Source organism: Pezoporus flaviventris, unplaced genomic scaffold (assembly GCF_033815535.1).
Source record: "Pezoporus flaviventris isolate CSIRO_AGI_PZ_B2104156 unplaced genomic scaffold, CSIRO_AGI_Pfla_v1 ptg000093l, whole genome shotgun sequence".
In the NCBI taxonomy this organism is placed as follows: Eukaryota; Metazoa; Chordata; class Aves; order Psittaciformes; family Psittacidae; genus Pezoporus; species Pezoporus flaviventris.
In genome coordinates this window covers 1,004,861-1,026,644 of record NW_026892641.1, presented here as the reverse complement: position 1 = coordinate 1,026,644, position 21,784 = coordinate 1,004,861, and the positions used below count along the sequence as shown (strand labels likewise).

General features: G+C 47.7%; 1 protein-coding gene and 1 long non-coding RNA gene across 3 annotated transcripts; both read right to left on the bottom strand.

Annotated features, from left to right (window-relative positions):
- Positions 1 to 5,116: 5,116 nt before the first annotated feature.
- Positions 5,117 to 15,100, bottom strand: SCN3B (sodium voltage-gated channel beta subunit 3). 2 transcript variants are annotated; one of them, XM_061476021.1, is made up of 6 exons: positions 14,874 to 15,100; positions 8,740 to 8,903; positions 6,957 to 7,182; positions 6,365 to 6,503; positions 6,077 to 6,173; positions 5,117 to 5,594 (listed from the first exon to the last, which is right to left on the bottom strand). In XM_061476021.1, exons 1-5 carry the CDS (start codon positions 14,950 to 14,952, stop codon positions 6,110 to 6,112), a joined length of 672 nt encoding a protein of 223 aa, XP_061332005.1. In that variant the 5' UTR covers positions 14,953 to 15,100; the 3' UTR covers positions 5,117 to 5,594; positions 6,077 to 6,109. The 2 variants fall into 2 exon arrangements, with proteins under 2 accessions (XP_061332005.1, XP_061332004.1); XM_061476020.1 differs by lacking the exon at positions 14,874 to 15,100 and adding an exon at positions 10,290 to 10,614.
- Positions 15,101 to 16,749: 1,649 nt separating this feature from the next.
- Positions 16,750 to 19,860, bottom strand: LOC133280970 (uncharacterized). Its single transcript, XR_009747324.1, has 3 exons — positions 19,728 to 19,860; positions 17,007 to 17,168; positions 16,750 to 16,886 (listed from the first exon to the last, which is right to left on the bottom strand). It is a non-coding gene; the product is annotated as an uncharacterized LOC133280970 (long non-coding RNA).
- Positions 19,861 to 21,784: the final 1,924 nt, after the last annotated feature.

Genomic DNA, 21,784 nt, shown 5'->3' with positions numbered 1-21,784 from the left:
TTTCCCCATTTAGTCCCACACTTCCTATAGCATTCTCAAACACTAACACTCATTCTGCTTGCACATTGCTTTAAACCGAGTTTAACACGTTTGGCCCATATCCTGACACAAAGCTATGTTAAATCCTTCAATAAACAGCACAAGGGTGGCCGTCGCCAAATAGATCTTGCACATGCAGCGACCTTTAGACCAAGGAAGGTTTCTCTTTCTAGTTACTTACTGTCTTTTTGCCACCTGGCACCAAGTCAGGCTTGCAGTTGGACAGGATTCGTAACATTTTATTGCCTCTTAATTTATCACAGGAGTAATAAAGGAGAAAAAAACAAGGTCTTTTTCTTAAAGCTAACCCCATAATGGCACTAAAAGTGAGAGCTTAAAGAAAACCTTGGCATGTTTTCACCTAGATGCCTTCCTGCCTCGAGCTATGACAGGAATCACCTGCTACGGCAGCTGAGTCCCAGTTGACAGATTAATTCCTTTTGCAGCCATAGAAGATGTTGGACCAGTCAGTTTATGATGCTGTTTCCTGGAAAAATCAGCAATGCTTTCTAGGAGCAAGGCAGAGCAACCTTAATAGTGTTACTTCCACATTCCCTACAGTCACAGCCAGGGGTTTCCATTGTCAGGGCTTCACATCTTGACTTGCTTACCTGTGCCAGAAATCCCAAGTCAATGGCAGGGCTTTTAATAGCTCCTCGCAGCCGTGTTTCCTGCTGAGTGCTCCCTCTGACCCTTCTGCTGCTGCCAATCTGCCAGGTGAGCGCAGCTGGGGTTTGGTTTGCAGCATCTGAAAAGCTATAGAAGGGATTTCTAGCAGAGCATTTCTCCAGCCAAAGCTGCATCCTGATGCCAACAGCTCGTAGCCTAATTCTGGCTGAGTCAGATGCTACCTACTGGGAGGAGGGAGTAAGGAGACACAAGGCTCTGATGTGCCAGTTTGTGTGTATCTGGGAGAAGAATATACCTGCTAATCCTAGCTTGCTTCTGTTAAATACATGCCTTCAGTGCTTACCTTAAAAGAGGTGTTTGGGTTATGGCATCTGGGATGAACTCAAAGTGAATTTGAGACCTGGATAACTGCTATGCATTCATAAACCAGACAGTAAACTGCATCTATAGCGTCCCCAAGACAGGGTCAGTGCTGAGTCTGCACATTCAGCTTGAGAGAGAAAGGTACCTGCAGTGGTAAGAGTAGGAGTGAGCTTTGAGTTAAATGGGTAACCATGCACCAATGACCTGGTGCTCAACAACTAACCAGTAATCCAAGGCAGAAAACCTCAGTATTAATTGATATTAACTGATACTAACTTCTGCATAAATCCCTTCTGGCTCCCTGAAGTCCTCTGGGAGGAGAGAAAAGGGTCACACAACTTCGATCTCCCCTAACTTACCTTAATGACACTGCTGCCATAGAGTATGCATTTACACACAGCTTACAGCTCCCTGTCTGACTGCCTGGCCCCGCCTGTCTGCTTCAGATCTAATAAAGGGAAACTAAAGAGAGATGCAACATGCCTTTAGTAGAAGCATGACCTTGAATCGAAAGAACAGAAAGCCAGGATGTGCGTTAATGCCCATGAAAAACCCCTCTCTGAAGGTCAGTACCCATCTTAGTGCAGCCATCCTATGCAGGAGGACCCTAAGGCACAGTAGAGCAAACACGGTGCAGAGCTGCTACACCCTGAGAGGGCTTCTCTTGCAGTGTTTCTATGCTGAACTGGCCATTTTAACCGCGTAGGGCTCTATCAGTCAGCATCTGCTTCTCCCAGCGAGGATGGAAGTGAACCCCTTCCTAATTTAGAGGTGGGACTTCCACAGCACAGTCAGTAACACACACTTTGACTGGCTCAGGGGAGGTGATTCCATCACGATTGTCGAGGCCGCTGCTGCCATCCCACAGGCCAGTGCTTCCTGCTGGACTCCTGAGATCTTTCCATTGGGATCACTGCCAGGCTCGCTGCCACTCATCATAGCACAGTCAGGTGGGCTCTGGCTTAGTCTTTTCAGTCTCAGCACTAAACACCCATCAGGGGCTTGCTTAGAACAATACTGAAACAGAGACTCTTAAACCAAAGCACCCGATGTAAGTGGCTCACAGAACATTCATGTTCCTATAGTTCCCGAGAGGATCCATTCCCGCTGCCTGGCATGCTCTGATCGCTGCAGCATGAGTCTCTCTGTGCCATAATACCTTATTCTAGATGTGCACACTGGCCAAATAATCTCCTCGTGTCTTGACTGAGATTATTTCCCGTCTAGCCAGACAGCATGGGCTTTCCTCAGCATGGTTACGTGCCATGCCCTCCTCTCCTACACACCTTCTGCAGTGCTTGCTATGGCTTTTCCCTCTCCCTTCACACCTTTGCTGCTGGACAATCATTCCCTGTGTCACAGATGGACTGACCTGGTGCTGTCCCTGCTCGCCTTCCCTTGCTACAGTCTGTATGCTCTTTAAGTGAATGTGGTTTATTTTTGTTCAGTAGGGAAAAGGACTTCCTTCTGCTGAAGGAATTATATTTGCACATGGCTCAGGGAGGTACCTCCTCTGGCCGTTTCTGTTACCTCACTCATTTAGGCCAATTCCATTGCTAATGTTCAATGGCCACCTTCCCCAACCCAAACTCCCAGAATAGTTAGGGAATAAAACTAATGTGCAGCTCAGGTCCTAGAGCCATTTGGTTGTGTCTCAGTTTCGGCCCCAGTCTGCCCCGGATGTGGGATTTGGGAGAGCGCCTGTTACGAAACAGCATCTTTATCCTGCAAAGAGGTGGAGCCTGTGCCACCCGCGCCTCGCTCCCCATCCTCACAAGCCCACCTCCATCGTGACAGCACTTAACGGAGCAGATACAGTAGCACTAACCTGGCTCTTGGTCGGGGCAGAGGGAGGAGCAGCAGAGCCATTGCAGCGTTACAAGGAGTGGCATCACGGGGCTGTGGCACCTCGGGGACTGTGACCGTGCTGGTGGCATCCTTCTCCCATCGCATGCTCCAGGGGCTGGGTAAAGCTGCTATAAACCTGGGAGCACGTTCTCCCCACCTGAGGCGCTGGATACCGCAACCCAACTACTGTGTGTAACTGCGACTTCACGGGGATCGCATCCCATCGGCACGGAACGAGGGGTACAATCACCCCTTATGGGGTTCCCCCTGAGCCCAGGAGGTGGGGGGCTGTTGGCTAGGGCCTGTAGCACTACGGTGAACTCTGGGGTGGGGGGGGGAACCCTGTGGTTTTGTTTTAGGAGTTGTCTAACTGTCATAAACTTTGCGCTGTGCGCAAGAACGCGGTAAAACGATAATGAAACTTACCTGCTAGAACCTAGGAGTTGTAAAGGCTGTGCAGCCAAACCTTAATGTAAAGTAGCTAGTACAATGGAAGTACAGTATAAATTAAAACAAAGTCTATCAAACAAGCGGTGTGACTCATGACTGCTTTGTTCTCTTTATTATCCTGCCTGTTCTGAAGTCTCTTCTGTCATTTCCAAGTACAGAAGGAGTCTTTTCAGACGCCAACCGGGACCATCTCGTCCAGCACCACCACCCCTGAAAAAATCACTTTTGTTCCTTTTTTGCCATATTTACACACCGTTTCCTCCTGCCTAGAACAACACAGGACAATATCTGTCTGCTGGAACTGGAAAAGTGAAAGATATGTCCAAGAAAAAGCATCTTAAGATGCGTGTAAGATACCGAAGGTGCAAGACTAGAGGATGGCCCTTCTTTACCACCTGAGGTAGCTCTCACCAAGTTCTTAGTTTACCCCTTGTTTCGAGTTCATATTATACCAGAGGGTTACCAATGCTTCAGGGGGCTGAGGAGCAGAGCTAAAGTGGGAGAGAGGTTACATGGCCTTACCTAAAAATCACCGCGGGCGTCAATGCTGTGGTCAGTGACAGATAATCCGGAGTTACCATCTAGTCCCTCCTCTGGTGCTGTGGGTTTTGAGTTAGGATTATGCCCAAAACGAAGACATGCAGCTGAACAAGGAGCTGCTTTTTCCTCCTTTAGGCTACTCGGTTCGAAGGAGCAAGTGTGCTGCCAGACTGCAAGTGTCTGGAGAACGTGCTCACGTTGCCAGACTCGGCTCTGGACTCGAGAGCGATCCTACAGCGGCGGCTGTGCTGTGGTGGCTTACTAAAGGTAACACCCGTTCCAAAAAAAGGAATTTTGAATGCCTGCCAGTTGGAAATCTGGCCCGGGCCTGACTTACAAACGGAGTAATTTCTGTGATTTCAGCAACACACAAAAAGCAGCAGAACAAAGCAGGGGAAATTCCATATGTGGGAAGCATGCCTGGATTCACAAGCACTTGGTAACTATTTAGAAGCGGTCAGTGTAGCAGAATTTGTCAACTCTTGCAAGCAGTAGAGGCTCCATTGCAGCAGGGATGTAACAACATCTAGATGCAAAAATAAACCTTCCCCATTTGGTCTTAAGGTACAATTCCACCCTGGCCAGTTTCTGCCTTATTCCCTCTTTGTGATCCTAGTTGTTGAGCTTGACTGATTACATCTGAGGCCAGAAACAGCCACTACAGCTGAAAAGGTCGGGTTGCATGGGAAACATTGACCATACAGTGGGAGTCCCGTGCAGCAGTGGATCACTCACAATGAATGCCAACTACTCAAACCAGTGACTGTCACAAGCAAGAAATACCATTAACTAGGAAAAAAATCAGCATGTGGTGCCTATTCCTCTAGGTGGTGCTGCACTATAGACTAAGGAGAGCATCAATTACTACCATTTCCTGTGAGGCCTGTGCATCCTATTGACTTTGCTTTGCCTACTTGCCTGTTGTCGCAGAACGTGGCTCTGCAGGTTATTCCTATCCCTGTGTCTCTGTGCACTTGAGGAATAAACCTGCTATGCAAGGCAAAAGGAAGGAACTAAGACTTTTTATGCTTGCTAAATGAAAAGGGGGGACACAGGGGATACTTATACTTACGTAGTACTGCTTCCTGAAGGAGGGGTACTTCAGGATCTACAGTCTCAGTTCCCTCCTCCAAGAGCAAGCATGAACAGGGCACAGGGGGACTCATTCTAACACCATCACAGTTCTCATCCTACCCTGCCTGTGCAAGGGCAGCCCAAAGTCCAGAGCAACTTGCCAAGCAACAACTACTAAATTAAATTCTTCCTGTTTTAACACCAATAAGACTGCTTGGGCTGTAAGACATGGTGGAACATCACCCTAAGATGACCTCATTCCCAGTCTCATAGGTCAGAGTATCATGACATACATACCCTTTATCTCTGCAATGGAGAACTAGCATAGTCAGCAAATAAAGGTGGTGGTGACAGCAGCTAAGAAATGACACTTGACATTTACAAAGCCATTAACGTGATGATGGAACAGAAACTTGGGAAGGAGCCGTGCTGCCCACACCCCTGTGCCCTTTGCTCAGCATGCTTCAAAAGAAGAGTCCTTTAGCAAATGGGCTGGCAGCTCAGAATGGAGTCATGAGGCCAAAGTCAAGGCTGTACAGAGTCCAAGGCAAATGGAAGAGAATTTACACTTCCCCATATCTCCTCCTGACGGCGCAGAGCTCCCTCTCAAACCTGGCTGGCATGATGCGGTCCTTCTGTCTTCAGAGCCCCTGCAATGGAGAGAATTCCTCCTGGACCACGAGTCACTTGACCTTCCAGAAGTGAGGATCATGATACAGTTAGCACGGTAACTAGCACGACTTTAAAAGATCTAGCTTTTGGTCTTTTCCCCACAAAGTCCTTCCTAGCAGGTGCTTCCATTGGAGATAGTGCTTTTACATGTCTCTTGAGCACAGCTCAGCATCCACAGGGGATAGTGACTATTCCCCGTTCAACAGGAATGGGCAAAAGAGGAGTAATTACACCATGGCCTGAAAGCAAACATGTTGGTTCAGGGTTTGAAGTAACACTAGTACACCCACCAACTAGATACTTGTATTGCTTCTAATGTCACTGGGGAAGCTCCAGGGAAGGAGCACAACCAGACTGCAGGAGTCTCCCATTCACCTTTTCTCCAGCCCCACACATGTGTAACCAGCTGTAGTAAGGCTGAAAGGTTGAGACACAAGCAGACTGCTTCCTCATCACCTACCTTGGTGCCGTTCATTCCGCTGACTCCTCTCTGCTATTCCTCCACAGGCACAGCACAGTTTTCCTTGTTTTCTGATGGGATCGCAAGATAGTCTGTCCTGTAGTTGGAGGGAAAGGGGAAAGCACAACCTCAGTGCTGCAGTGCAGACCACAGTGTGGGTCCATCCACCCTTACAGAGTTACTGAATGCCTGTAAGTATTTCTAAGGTAACAAATGCCACCTGCAGGAGATGCTCACAGTAAGAAACTCTTTGGTACAGTCAGGAGCAGACATAGATCTCACACTTACGCATTTTCTTGGGCAGCTTCCTCTGCCTTGGAGACTTTCCTGTAGCAATAGACCATCTCTATCAGCAGCCACAGGGTCAGGAAGACCAGCAGAATATACATCATAATTTCAGAGATGACCGAGGTGAAGTCTTCTCCAGCTGTTAGGAAAATGAAATAATCTCTGATCAGTTACATGCAGTGATTGGAGCACGCCAGCTCCACTGACAATTCCCACCCTCGTGCCATCCTTCCCAACCCACCTTAACAGAACTACCCAGCTGCCACTACACTATGAGGGGGCAAAAGAGAGGGAACAGGCAAGATCCTGCCATCAGAACACACCAGCAGTGATCCCGCTGCTTGTTTCCAGTGGAATCAAACACCCACACAAAGGCATCCTTGTAACTTCCCACATTCACACACAACCACCCTGAGCCTACAAAGAGGCTGCAGGCGGCAAACAAACGCAGGTCTCTCCTTCTGAACCCTGTGCAGTGTTTGTTGCTGCAAAGACAGGCACAATTCTCAGTCATCCCTCTCCTACAACACAATGAAAAGCGCTATCCCTGGGTAGAAGTAAGCCTGATGAGTTAAGGCACAACGCTTCGTACCCTCCTCCACCACAGTGAGGTGGATCAGTCTGGAGCTTGTGAAGAGAGGCCGGTGAATCTCAAACTCAAACTCCCGGGTGATGTTACAGGTGTAGATACCCGAATCGTTCAAGGTCACGTTCAACACAGTGATGGAGACGTCCTGCATGTCTTTACTCCCATTCCACTGCAACCGGCCACTGAAGCGGCTTGGAAACTCATGGTTGGTTTTCCTGTACTCGTAGATCTGTGGGGAAAGGGTATTTCTGATTAATCACTGACTCGTATCTCGGACAACAGCGCAGCATATGCAAGGAACATCACCACCCTCGAGCTACACACATGTACGTTCTGGGCTAAGGCTTCCTTGGTAACAGCAGCTATTCATATTTCATCATCCTTTTCCTCAAAACCTTTGCAGAAGACAGAAACCTGAATTAACTCCATCACAGAGGTATTAAAAATAAGGCAGAGAAAAAGTCACGTGGACAACGCAAAAGATCGGCAATGAAACTAAAACCAAAGCAGTCTTTGTGCCAGCCTGTCAGTCATTGCACATTAAGATCATCTTAAGAAGGAACCATGGAATAAATACAGCGAACACAAACAGACATTTTTGGTAAGCCCTGAGGTATTCAGCTGAAATGGAAGTGATGCAGGATGAAAATGACAACGCGGAAATGGTGCATCAGAAGAATGGAGCTTTGGTAGCTCTAATACCTTCCAAGTTTTGGACTGACCACAGCCCCATCATTTCCCTGCCCACCTTAGCTCACTTTCATTGGTATTCCTTGTATTTCCACTGGCAAATATATCACCCAGGTCACTAAAAGTGGATTCTGATCTCGTTTCTCAGTGTGGTCCCTTTAGCTCTCAGGCCGTAGGAGGGTACCTGCCTTCTTGCCTGGCCCAGCTCAACTGTGATGAAATGCAACCCTTGATCTAATGCTTCGTACTCAGGTAAAATAGCTAGAAAGAAACATGCACTCAGCCTTTATCTTACTCTCCATTTGCCATTCCTTCCTGCATTCCAGCTGTTTGTCTCTACAGTTCCCACTTTGATTCCCTCTGAAAACGGATTTTACCTTTTCCTAACAGGGACCCACCAAACCAACTCACACAGATCCTCCCCAGGTGAGGATACCACTGCTTTCTGAAGCAAAAAAGTGAATCCTGTCCTGCACATTTATCAGAGTTCAATTTAACCTCCAAAGAATAGCTTTAGGATTCAGAAGCATCCTAAGAAGGGAGATATAGCCAAGGGTATACTCCATACTTCTATTTCCCTAATTGATTTCCTTACACGCTTGACTTCATCTATTCAAGGGATAGAACTGGAAATTTGCATTCATATATGTATGACCCCAAATGTTTGAACTCAACCACAGATTCTAGCTTTTCCTGTCATATAGAACCCTCTGGTGTCACAGTGCTGTGCCCAAGAGCGGAAATCAGCTAAGCAAGAAAAGGACACTATAGTTACTGCTCAGAATCAGTGCTGTGGAACTTCTGGTTGAGAATGCTGCAGAAATAGTGAAGATCTGCAGCTAAGAGCTGATTTACAAGCTCATTTCTCCTCTATGATATGAAAGCAGCCTTGCTGGGCATTTCTATCGGCTTTGAGTAAAAGCTTTTGCTCATATTTGGGTCTCCCTCCTTCCCCTTACAGCCTTCCCTAGGGATCTTGCCACAGGAGAAACTTACACTCTCATAAATACCTTTTGGCTTCTCCCACATGAGTTCCCTGGGCTGTGTTTCACAGTAAGACCTACGACACAAGGGCTCAGCTACCAGGCATACATACAGGTTCATCCTTTCCACCCTCCGGCCTGTAGAACCATTCCACCACCGTGCTGGCTGTGACCTCTTCCCTCTTCATGCAGGAGATGCAGAGCAGCTTCATGTGTGTTCCTTGGACTGCCTCTGTCTCTGATGGAACTTCAACACATACTGCAGAACAAAAACCGGCTAGGGAGAAGGAGCAGCAAGAGAAGAAGTGTAAGATGGAGTTAAAGAGACATCTGTTACCCACACCTCAGCATCGCATCATCCCCAGTGGCAAACGGATTCATTACTAACTGTGTCTGACAACGGGTAAGTCTCAAATGTCAATTTTTACCAACCTTCCTTTTCTGAGATATAAATAATTCATAATAATTAACAGAGGGTGATCACTTCATGCAGATTCACCCCTCCAGCATCTGCTTTGCCACAACTTTAATCCTTCCCATAGTAATTAATGCCACTTTGGAGGCATTGTTGCTTCTCTCCATGCATGCTGAGCATGCTCCTGCTCCAGCAGCAATTACAGTCTGGTAGGAGAGAAAGCCCAGAATTGAAGTGTGGAGGGACAGCTTGCTCACTGTGCTCAGTGAAACGGGCTGGATGTTTTCATCTGGCAATGTGGGAGCATTCTAGGTTTCATAAGCAGCACAGGGGATCGAGGGGCTCGGACCTGAGTAAAGGTGGCAGCAGGAGGAGTTACTGGTTTTACACACATTCCTGCTCAAATGCTTCCAATGAGATCTGTGCCCACACTGGCAACTGTACATACTGCTCACACTGAGACAGAAATCGTTGTCTGTGGAGCTACTTGATAAGAAAAGAAATGCTTCAGCACCATGTCTCAGACTAAATCCCTGCTGACAGTTGTCCCCTAGGCTAAATAATACTGGGTTCTGCTGTCCAATCCTGCCTCTGGAGCCCGGAGTTAAGCTCACTGAGGTGCTGACTTTGCTGCCTGCTCCCTCCTCCCCAGCTCTGAGATACCATTAACCCTGTCTCAAGCACCGTATTATCTCAGGACATAGCGGGATTCCAATTCTCCTGGACTACCAGTTCCGTGGGTAGCACCAGCTTTCTAGGAGAACTAAGGAAGCAGCTCCTGGATCGTGCTTTGCTCCGGTTAAATTAGCTTTGCACTCAGAGCTAAGCACCCACACATGGAGCTGTAGGTTACGTGCTCATCAGATGTGGCTGTACTGCCAAAACCAACCTTCTCCTGCTTGCAGAACAACTGTGATCGCAATAAACTGATTTACTCCAGCTCACACTGCATGGAAAACGAGCACTGCCCCACAGATTACACACCCTGGGGTAACCAAACATTAAATTACATTGCAAATTTCACAACAGCAGCAGAAAGGCAACGGGAAAGAACTTGCACGCATATTAAAGCACACGCTTCATGCCCTGTGTCTGCTAGGCAGTAATGCATCTTCTCCGCTCGCACTAACTCCATTACATTCACGCCAACTCCGCATGAATCCCTACGGTAAATACAAAAAGCCACTTAGAAGGTTGGCGTTACGAGAAGCGGCACCCTACCAGAGAGCACAGAACGAAAGCACCTACCCCAGACCACCAACACGACCGAGGAGGCACGGAGCAGCCTGGGCAGCGCAGCCATTGTTCCCATCAGGGCAGAGGCTCCCTCGGAAGCCGCGGCTCCTCCGCTCCCAGCCGTGGCCCCGGCGCAACAGGATGCGGGCGGCGGCGGCAGCACCACGGACAGGGCCGTGCCGCGGGCAGAGCCGCAGCCGGGCCCGGGGCGGAGCCGCGGAGCAGCGGCAGCGGCAGCAGCAGGTGGCGGCGGCTCCTTCGCACCGCGACGGCTGCGCGGAGCCCCTGAGCCCGGGCGGGGGGCACGGCCCGCCGCGGGCATGCGCGGCCGCCGCCTCCTTCCCTCCCTCCGCCCGGCCCAGCAGCCCCTCCGAGGGCATCCTCCGGCTTGGGAGCGGGGGTCGCGGACGAGCCTCGGGCTCGGGTGGGTTTAACGCCGCGCTGAAGGTCACAACAGCGGGAAATCCTCTCTCCTCTTGCTCCTGGCTGAGTTTAATGCCAGCGCCAGGATGGGCTTTCTCTTCCTGGCATAGGGCCGCTGTGCTGCTCCAACTTTGAAGGTCACTGTGGACATAGAGGGGAAAACAAAGCGCGCCCTCCTCCTAAAGCATCTGCTCTGATGGCAGCTTGACAAACAGCCCAATCTATTGAATTAAACCTGAGCAGCCTCATCAGAGAGCGACACGTGAGCAAGCGGCAGTGCCAAAACTCGGAGAGCAGATGGAGAGACCCACCCAAACAAGAGGAACTCGGAGCCATCAGCTCTGGCCGCACGGCTGCGGGCGGTGGGCTCTGCCTTGGTGCTAAGGGCACACACAGCCATGCTGGTCCCGACGAACACTGCTGAAGTGCAGCAGGCACAGAACAAAGGCAGCCAACGCTATTCCTAGACATCATGTTCGTAGCAGCAAAGCTGCATTCATCATCTGCCAATAACCACACACACAGCAACTGCCTCCACCTCGCCATGTATAGCCTACTGTGACAACTCCAAGCAATTCCCAGCTAAGGGCAACTTCCCAGGTCCTTGTTCTGCTTCATTTTACTGACTGGGCAGGTTACTCTGCCCTGTTCTGAGGTCCAACCCCAGCCCGCTCTGCTGCTATTCAAAGGAAATACCCATTTAATGTGTCTCCAGTGACAGCTTGAGAGTTGGTGGCTTGCAGATGCCAGCAACGCTCTTCCAATTCTCAGCTTAGGAGCCATCCATCACAAATATCCATGTCTTTAAGTCTGACTTTCCTCCACAGGAAGACAAATTGGCAGCCGCGGTACCCAGAGACAAGGGAAGGATGTAGCCTCCTACCTGAAGCCATTTCCTTTTCTCCCACTGCCCCTTGCTATATTCACCACAAAGGCTGAGGCACAGGATTTACTCCCAACTCTTCTGGAACAATCCAGCCCATGCATGGTGAATGAGAGCTGCTGGAGGGTTTTATATAGACACAGGAGCTACTGGACAATGTCCCCGGCTATCTCACTTGACAACCAGCTCTTTCAGGACATGGAAATCACATCTGTCCTCAGGAAGCCAAGAAAACAGAGCCCGGATCAGCAGAGCTGTGCTGTTCGTGCTACAGCTGCTCTAATTACATCTATTACAGAGAATCCTGCCAGGGAGAGAGGGGCTCTGAGAGGATTAAAAGGAAGCAGAAGCCTTTTCCTCCTCTAATCCCAGGCACTCCAGCACTCACCTGCCAACCAATGCAAATCACAGCGACAATCATCCTAAACCAGCAGGAAGTTGTCCCTCAGAACCGCTCATGTGCAGACCTCAAGCACTTCACGTTAGAAACAGTGTTTGAGCTGCTGTTTAAAGAAGGGAAACCGGGCTCAGAGGTGAAGAAAATGGGTTTGGGTTTAGGTGGACTGTAACAGCAAAAGCCACAGGTCAGGAAGCAAACGGAAATCACATCCTCTCTCTCAGCTCTGGAGAAGCTGAGTCTTCATGCTGCATGTTTCATGTACTACAGACCAAACCAAAGGTGATTTAACTTGCAGTCACTCCAGAATCTGTGTTGGGTTTTAATGAGAACTTCTCTGGACTTATTCAGGGGCACTGTATGGGTTTGGAATGAAAGGATAAGATACTTTCATTCTTGCTATAACGTGGGCTAAGCTGGGAACCATTCCAACGTCTCCATGTGCCCATTTTCAACAGGCAGCAAACACTGCCCCGCCGTCCTGAGGAAAACTTGCAATAAACGGGATGCCACGTGGGAAGCCTGTGTCAATTTTCAGCCTTGTGTGCTGTGAAGGAGATGGAGAGAACATATTCCTTCAAGCTAAGGCTGTGCAACGTTCTCCTTCATGCTCCAGCACAGCCCTCATGCCTCAAGTGACCAGGCTGGAGGATGGGCACAATGCTCGGGGTGCAGGATGCTTGGCACACCGTGAAGTGCGAAACCATTTTGACACTCAGGGGACTGAACACTGAGAGAGAAATCTTGAACGCTGCAAGGAGCAGCCGAAGTTATCATGCAGGGGTTGCTATGGCAACCCACCCAGTTAAGCCTCACAGGGAAGAGACTGGGAGGAAAAAAGGGAAAGGAAAAGAAAAAAGGCTGGTACTTTTGTACAGGCACAACAGGACAAGGAGGTAAAAATAACTTCAGCACCCTGCCCCTGCTAATCCTCACTCTTACGGTCCCTGAGCCAGGCTATGGGAGGGGACCACAAAGCCTCCCTGTGACAGCTTCCTCTGCCATCCACAGTCGTATCAGCTCACGTCTGTGCAAACACCCTCTTTACTGTGCTGCTGAACACCAGCAAAGCTTGTTCCTTGCACAGCAAGGAGCCAACTTATACCCAGCCCTGTGTCAACTGCTCCTACACATCCATCCCAACATCAAGACCACCAGAGCTGTGCAACAGCCAAGGAAGAGTGGTGCAAGCCCCTGATGCACAAGTGCTAGATGTAAAAGCAGGGAAATGAAGTGAGCGCCCTTTACACTGCTGTTCCCACGGAGCAGCCTCTGCCTGGTACAGGACCAGGAACGATTTGCAGGGGAGTCCTGCAGGATAATGTATACCAATGTTAAAATGATTAATTTAATAGATGTAGGCATCCTTCCCACTCACAGAAATCTTCAGCAAGGCAAGGCTTCCCTAGCTGCCTTTACAGGGTGCCTGTAGGTTACAAAAGCTCATTCACAGCTTTCCTTTTTTCCCCACTCAAGTTTTAAAATGCATCTCCACGTACTTGCCGTCACCTGGATCCTCATCATAATGTCCTCTAAAGTACAGAGAATCCAGCTATGCTCTTCACATCTTCGCATCTGCAGGGTGGCATTTTCCAGCTGATTTCCCAATGCTGTGACCAGACCTCCAGTCCTGAGGTGCACCTACCCCCAGTTGCATGCCCTGTCCCCCCCATACTCAAGAAAGCAGATCCCCAGTGATGCTCTTAGGATGCAAGTACCCCGAGTGACCACACAAATGCCTGCCTGCAATTGTGCTGCATCATTTTGAGCCAGATCTATTTCCCTGTGCAGTGGAGAGGGGGTCTCCATATGCATCCCACTATGGCTCCTGAAAGCTGTGCTCCATACTGAGCTCTTGTTTTCTGTCACAGACATGCTGCATGACCTCTTACCACTTGGATTACTGCTGCTACCTAAGCTTGGCTTAGCTTCTTCCTTCGTGCCTGTGGAAGAGGCCAACTGATTCTGTTCTGATGGGCAACAGACCCTTTAACACTGGCTGCTCTCCCTGTATGCTTTCACTGAGGACCCACAAGGCACGGGCCCTTTGCCATCCTTACCTCCCAGAGAAAACACAGGCTGTTCAACGTGCCTCTGTCTCTTCTTGGCTCTGAGAACCGTTTTCCTTTCAGGACTGAGGGCTGGATATTAGAACAAGATATTGAATTGGATATGTGAATAAGAGCTGCCTTGCCAAGCAGGCTGCCTGAGCTGCCTGTGAGCCTTTCCTGCTTTCCACAGCAATGCTCCCTGTCAGAGAAAGGCTTCCTCAAACAGAGGAGTTCTGCCCAAGCCAAAGCCTGCACATGCACAGAGGGCTGGGGTCCTGGATCCCTTTGCGCAGCTGATGTGCTCCAGAGTCTGGGCTGCAGGTTCTCCCCTCTACACCCAAGAAACACACTGAGCTACATTCCTGCACGCTGCTAACGCTCTGTGGTCAGTAACTAAACACCCACATTTTTCAGACCATTAATACAGGCCATGTTCAGAGGCATGCTATTGTGTACATCCTGGAAATATTAAGCCCTGGTGTTGGTCCAGGTACTTTTGGAGTATTGTTTTCCTGTTTCAATGCCAATGAAATCAAGCAGCACACGTGCACACAGGCCAGCCTTTGTGTGCTGTAACTGAAGTGCTGTTTTACCAAGCTGGAGTCTAATGAGGTGGCACTTTCACAGACGTGCTTTTAGGCCTCTCCTCAGCCCATTCACTTTAGCAGGGGATGAAAACCCATTAGCGTGTCGGACTGCCACGCATATTCATTCACATTTGCTCATTTAATTTCTGAATTGTTGCTGCTAGTAAAACACATAAAGGCATCAATTATTTTAGCACCATGCCGTGATTGCATTTCAGTAAAGAAAAGCTTGTTCAGCAAGTGGTACTGTCTTACCTTGGCTGAAGAGGTAGCTTCTGCTTGGCTGCTTTAATAGCAGACAAGGCTGAATCTCCTCCCAGCTGTCAATAAGCATGGACAGACACCTTTAAGTTAATATCCAAATCCCCCACAAGGCAGCTCTGGGCTGCTGCTCAAATGTGGTTTGTTTTCACTGGCATCCAGGAAATACAAAGGATTCCGAGAGACTCTTTTTGTACTGGAAATGTTGGGTCAGGTATACTTCTTGTCTTGCAGAATCAAATCTCCCCTTGTGGAAGGGAAACTCATTTGGGCTTTGGCTACGTTCTGCACCTGCTGTTTGTGGGGTTTCAACTTTCTCTTCATAGTAGCACAATTGACATCAGTTTTCCTCTAAACCAACAAGCATATATGTAAAACAAGGGAAGGAGAAGCAGTTTTTCCACCTGCTATACAACCGAATTAAAAGGTCTTTTGTCTTCCAACAGTGGGGAACACCTCCCTGCTCAGATTCAAAGGTGCTGTGTGCAATAGCAGAAGTTACACAGAGCTTTGAATCTGTAAACTATCACTTTCTCCTTCGAGCCCACTATTTCTCAATCGCACTTTAGCATCTAAGCAGGCATCTTCTGCTGTCGGGTACTCTGCAGCAGTTTGCTGGCTTTTAGTTGTTGGTTCATAAACGTTAAACAAAGAAACAACCAGAATAAACCCAACCCAATTTAGGGCAATGGTAGGTTTCCATCCAGAGGCCAAATAGTGTGTGGGAAAGGAGAGATCCCTGGGTGGGGGCAATGAGGGAAAGAGAACACTTATGCATGCACATGTATGCGTGCGTACATGTTATGCATGTATGTGTGTGTTGCAGGCAGGAGGTGGAACATGCCTGGTGCTGTGCAACCCTAGAACACTCTGGCACCAATCCTGCCAAGCCAGCAGATAGCGCTGTCCCCTCTGCAGCGCACACACTGCCGAGCTCCTCTGCTCCTATAAGCAGCTCAGGCAACACCGATCGTAGAGCTAGAGAAACGGTGCCCCTGTTGGCGTTCCCCACGTCTTTCTAGCTGCAGCCACTTGTCATCTGTGTTATTACCGTTGTTATTCACCATCACAGACAAGATGATGGACAAAGAGCTCAGTGTAGCCTTTCTGTGCCATGATTTAGTGGCCAGAAGTGCTTCAGTGTCCCAGCCAGTGACTGAAGTGATTTCCCTCTAATTTATCTACAAATAGATGATGTGTCTGCATCGCTTACACCTTTTCTCCCTGTTACTGTGAAACTCTACAGAAGTACATCACTTCTCTTAGCGAACAGGGGTACCAATCTACATTAAGGTCACGCATGGTGACCAGCTGCAATACTTAATACTTTGTGTGCAAGTGCAGATACTCCCCTTCCACCCCAAAGATCTAAAGTTCCCCATTTAGCAAAAGCATGAAAAAACAGGATAATTCTTTCGTTGGTGCCTGTCGAATTCTCAAAGCATTCAGCCATAAAGGACTTAAGTGATGGACCAGCTCAATATGGGCTTCAGAAGTAGATTTCTGTGACACAACAAAAGTCAGAGGGATGCAGAAATTCCTCTCCAGGTTTACACTGAGCAGAGAGGACACTACACAGTCATAGAATTTATTGCACGCAGTAACCATTTAGAGTGGGTCAGTGCTTTTCCCAAGAAACTCCAGACTATGTAAAGCACTGGCTATCAGTAAAACACCCAATGCTCTGAGAAGGATGAAGCCATAACTGTTGATAACAGGTACAGATTTCAGTGTGTTCCTGCCAGACATCAACAAGTTAAGATAAATCAAGAAATCAGAAAGTCCATGAGATCAGACAAGCTGGAAGGCAAAGGGAATAACTCAATTGCACCAGCAGAACAGAGCATAACTAAAGCAACCTTAGCTCCCGAGCCAGCAGACAGTATAGCCAGCTGTCTGAGTCACGTAATTGCTTGAAGGTCACAGAGGCTGCTTATTTCAAGGTCAGCTGAAACCAGGTCATCAGCTCAAGTCTGTGTTCGGGCAAGGACTAAAGATTTGGGTAAACTGCAAGCAGTGTATGGAGGATTAATGAAGAGGAATCCTTGGTCCTAATGGTCAGGTGTCATTATCACCTGCCCACCCTCAAACCTAAGCAAAACCAAACTCTTTTTGGATGGGACTTACTCTGGGGATAGAAACGGTTTCCTTCTAGCACTGGAGATGGGGCTGTCCAACTCTAGAACAAGGGACACTGTTGATGCTCACTCCTCAGTCCCTCTTACACATGCAGAAATACACAATCTTGGCACAATGTCTCCAGAAGGCCATTATTATAACTACTGCTTCCTATTAAAACCGGCATTTTTTATTACTCGTACGTGAGAGAAGCTTGCTGTTCTGAAGAGGATTAAGTTTTATCTGCAACTTGTGGAACATTTTCCTTATTGCTATTCTTATGAACACATTTGCATAATCAACACAGAGAAGCACTTGGACTATAATCTCTTTTTCTTTCATATCTTTTACAGATTCAGCATCATAGGAACTTTGTCCAGCCGCAGTTATCCAGTGGTAACAACTGCTTTTTGATAAGGTATTGTGCTGATAGTATGAGAGCGGATACTGTGCAAAGGAACACCATGCACATCTATTCCACTTCAAAAGACATACATATATCCCTCTATATAAAAGTGATTATGTTGGAATCTTACATGGCCACAAATGCCCAGTAAGAAAGAGGTGAAAGGCTACTTCTGTGACCCATTAAGCAGAGGCACGATCATTTCCATTCCAATGGTACTACACATGGTCACCGGCCCCTAAGAGTGCATGAGTTATCAAATTCTGATCATTCATGCTCTCAGGATGCTCGCAGCAGTTAGTTAATGGGATGCAATGCAAACAGTCCTTGAGTAAAAACATCTTTGGAAGTACCATTTTCATTCTAAAACCCCAAGACATTATATAGCATCAAGGCTGTCTATGAACAAAGCCTTTGGAGGAGACAAAATTAACTTCTATAAAATCCATAAGCTTTATGCCAGAAATGTCACTGTATTAAACCCCAAGCTGTGCACTATATAACAGAGCCCTGACAGACGTTCTCACTTAAACATATTCCATTTGCCTGGCAAGGATTATGTTCTCATCTCTTGCATATAACTGTTCTCCCTGCTCCCAGACAGCCGTGGTGCAAGATGCTCAGTGGGGTTTGCATTGCTGACTACAGAGGGCAACTCCCTGTGCTCTGACAGTAGTCTTTCCTCCTCCTACACCCATCCTGATGCAAACCACACAAGGAATGACACTTCCAAACAAAGATGTTTGTTCTATAAATAGGCTTCTTCTCGTACACCACAGACATCACCACCCTTTCCCAGCATCTAGGAGCAGCAACACAAGTAAATATCAACACTGGTTGATCTTGTAAGAAAGGAAGAAATAAAGCACATCAGTGAGATGCACTGATGGCAAAAGCATGAAGATATTTCACACAACCTCAACAGAAGACGGAAGTTTGTTTCAATTTAGGAAGAAATGTGCTCCTAAGCTGTAATAGAGTATTAAGTATGATTTTTTCTTTTCCTAAGTACTGTGGGATCCATAACTGCAGAATTGAAATGTAGAATTAGAAAGACCAGTAGGGTCAGTTCTGCACCCGCTTCTGATTTCAGTGGGTACTGCAGACATGTGCATTCGTAAACCAAAGTCTTTTACCATCCAGTTCCTGTGAAATCCTCCCTGCCATGAGGAAGAGCAGAAACAGGGGTAGATCAAGGTGAAGTGCTTTGCTCAAGGCCACAGATTACAACTGGGGTTGAGGTGAGGGCTCTTAACTTCCTGCTTCCTGTTTTAATGACCAGGTTACAGAGCCTCCGCCCCACCACTGACCCCCATAACTTCATTGCTGTCCCATGATGACACATGGCCTTGCCTGGCAATAGCAGCCCTTCTCCTTCCCTGTGCATCTTGCTCAGCAAAAACTTCTCACCCCATTTCCCTTTCTAGGCAAAGCTTTACAGTCTGTTCTTTTCCATATCTTGTCTCACACTCTTGGAACATTCAGGTGCCAATACCCAAACAGGAACCATTTAGTTCCTTAAGTACTGAAAGCCTTTGCCCTTGTGTTTTCAACTGACTGAAATCCACTCATAAAATCAGCTTTCCTCTCGGTCATAGCTCAGAATTAAATACTTCATGTTTTTTCCCTCCCTTTCCCATACATTTGTCCTTCCTGGGGTATTGTCATTTGAATTTAATGACTGGCAAGCTATTAAATATTGAAAGAGCTACAGTTCTCTATAAACAGGTTCCATGTTCTGCTGATTTACTGGTTTGAGAGACATTCATGCCTCACGCTCAGAAACAAGCATGAAATGGGAGCATCCCTTAACAGAAGTCTGGCAATCCATGGCACAATTCCAAATGCAGGCTTAGATTGATAAGGAAGATCTAATGCACTCAGGAGTATTTCTAGCAGCATATAGATTTTCCTGTGTGTTATTTTAGTTTCAAAGCCAAAATGCTGGCTTGGAAGGTTCAAGTCTTCTGATTACATTTAGAAAATACAATGCAAACTCCCTGCTGTGAGAAGGAGCTTTCTCCTTGACTTGTTCTACTTGTGATCAGAGCATTGGCATTGCCACCAAAGGGATCGACTCATGCTAAGAGTGACAGCATTTCCTAGCCCCATGGAAACACTACCACAGGGAATAAAAGAGCTCACAGCTCACTTGGAGGAGGCAATGCAAACAGGCCTCAGACAGCATCCCTTTTCTGGCCCAGTCTACTCATGCACAACTCATGCTTGGCAGCGGAAAGCACTACCTCCATCTATCCAAGCAGGTTGTTCACGACAGCACAGAAAGTGGCTGGATGCACTAAACAGCAGACCCCAATACTCACCTCAGCAACAAGAAAGGAATCTTGGGAAAGGAGATGTTTTGCTGCCTGTGTCCTGCTCTAATGAGGCCAACCCAGCCTTGGTTTCGACTCGACTTTCCTACTGCAACCAGAACAAGGCTTCCCAGCCCTCGCCTGAAGCGGTCTAGAGCGTAGTTCACATGTGCTAGAGGTTCTTGTTTTCTGGTGGAGCTCTCGGAAGTGGGAAGGAAGCAGCAGTCCCATTACCAGCTGGTTGCTGCTAAGTGTTTTGTCACCCACTTCTCTCACATGGCTTAGAATACTTTCCATAAGGAGGCTGGCAAGTACAAGCTGGCAAATAGTGCTGAAATGGGGCACGTGGTCCTGATGAGCACTAAGATAGAGATGGCAGAAAACTCTGTCAGTTAGGAATTCAGATGTATAAAGTATGTATGGGCATCACTTTTCATCCTTTCAGTTCTGCAGGGAAAGTAATAACTTGCCTTTTCTTCCAGCAGATTCTCAACGGGCATCCCCCCAATGCCACCATTTGATTCTCTTTCCCTCTAAAGCTCTGCCAAGCCCCATTTACCATCCCTCTTTAGCCACCTGATTTTCCCATTCCGTGCTCTGTCTTGCTGCTTGCAGGCAGGTTTTGTCCAAGCCCTGAACTTGCAGCTAACCTCTTTACCCTTGGCCTGTAACAACCTGCTCAACCCACCACTTTATTCAGATCTAGGCATGTTGTTCAGAATCAGTAGGAGACAAATTAGTTGTATAGGAACTATAGATGTAGGTATGACAAGATTTATAGCACAGAGACAGTGACCAGACTGTGGAGCATGCATACACAGGAGATTTCCCTAAGGCAGCAGACTACTCATAGGGCAGCAAACACCTCAGAAGCGGGTTTCCAGGAGGAAGGATAGCGAGACACTGAGAAGCATGTGGCAAAGAATCAAGCAGGGAGTTAAAAAGCGATGAGGTGGAATGATGGTCTGGGACGTGCTCCAAGGCAGTGTCCTGACATGCCCCGTGTTACAGAAGTCTCTACTGGAAATCAATGTCCAAATCTCATCTCGCTCCTCAGGAAATAGTCTCAGAAAAAGCACATTTTAGGAAGGAATCAGCAACAGAGCCCTATGTAAAGGCTTTGCTGCCACAGCCCTGAGCACAGTCACAACCTCAGTTCAGATGCTGGGAGTCCTGATAAGCCTCGGGGAAGGAATGATGCCATTTAGCTTTCCCAGACACGCACAGCCTGGGAGGCCAAGCTTTGCTGTTTATCAGCTTATAATGCAGAAACAGAAAGTAGGTCAGCAAGCATGGCATCTCAAAAACGAAGAGAACTACCTCCCAGCCCCTTCTTCCACGGTGGTTTTGGTTCGTGTGTGTAGGTCTATGTGAGCCATATACGCAGAGCTGATTTTGAGAATGAAAACCAGAGAAACTGCTAGAGCCCAAGGCTGAAGGAGGCTCCCCCAGACTAAGCCAAGCAGCAGTGCAAGTAATTCAGCACTCAGACAAGAAAGATATTCACACCTAACCTCCTGAGGGCCCCAGGCAGAGGCATTTTACCAGCTTTAGGTGCTGTAACTGCATCAAAAAATCAACTCAACACAGAGCGAAGCAGTGATTATAACATCAGATTTAGCACAGGCACACACAGCTTTAAGCTATTCTTCCTGAGTGTCCTACATAAGAAACCCAAACAAATTAAGGGATGAGTAATGAAAAGGTAGGAGGTGGCAAGGCTTGTTTTGGTTCAGGAAAGGATTCCCATCCCTTGCTTGGAATCTAAATTAGATTCAATCTAGATTAGAGTGAGGCAAGGCCAAATTCCCTTGATGAATGACTTGCTGCAGTAGATCACTTGTATTTTGCAGCCATTCTTCAATAAATTCATTTTTCATCTCCTGCTTCCACTTTTGTTTCTGATCTTGTCACCTTCAGGCCATGCCCTCCCCTGTTCCCCTGGGTTAGGATACCCCTTATTATCTGCCTCAGTAAGGAAAGAACTAATCTGTTGTCTAGTTAAGAGAGAGAATGTGTTCTTGGCCTGATAAGTGGATTATCTCCATAAACATGCTTTCTAATGC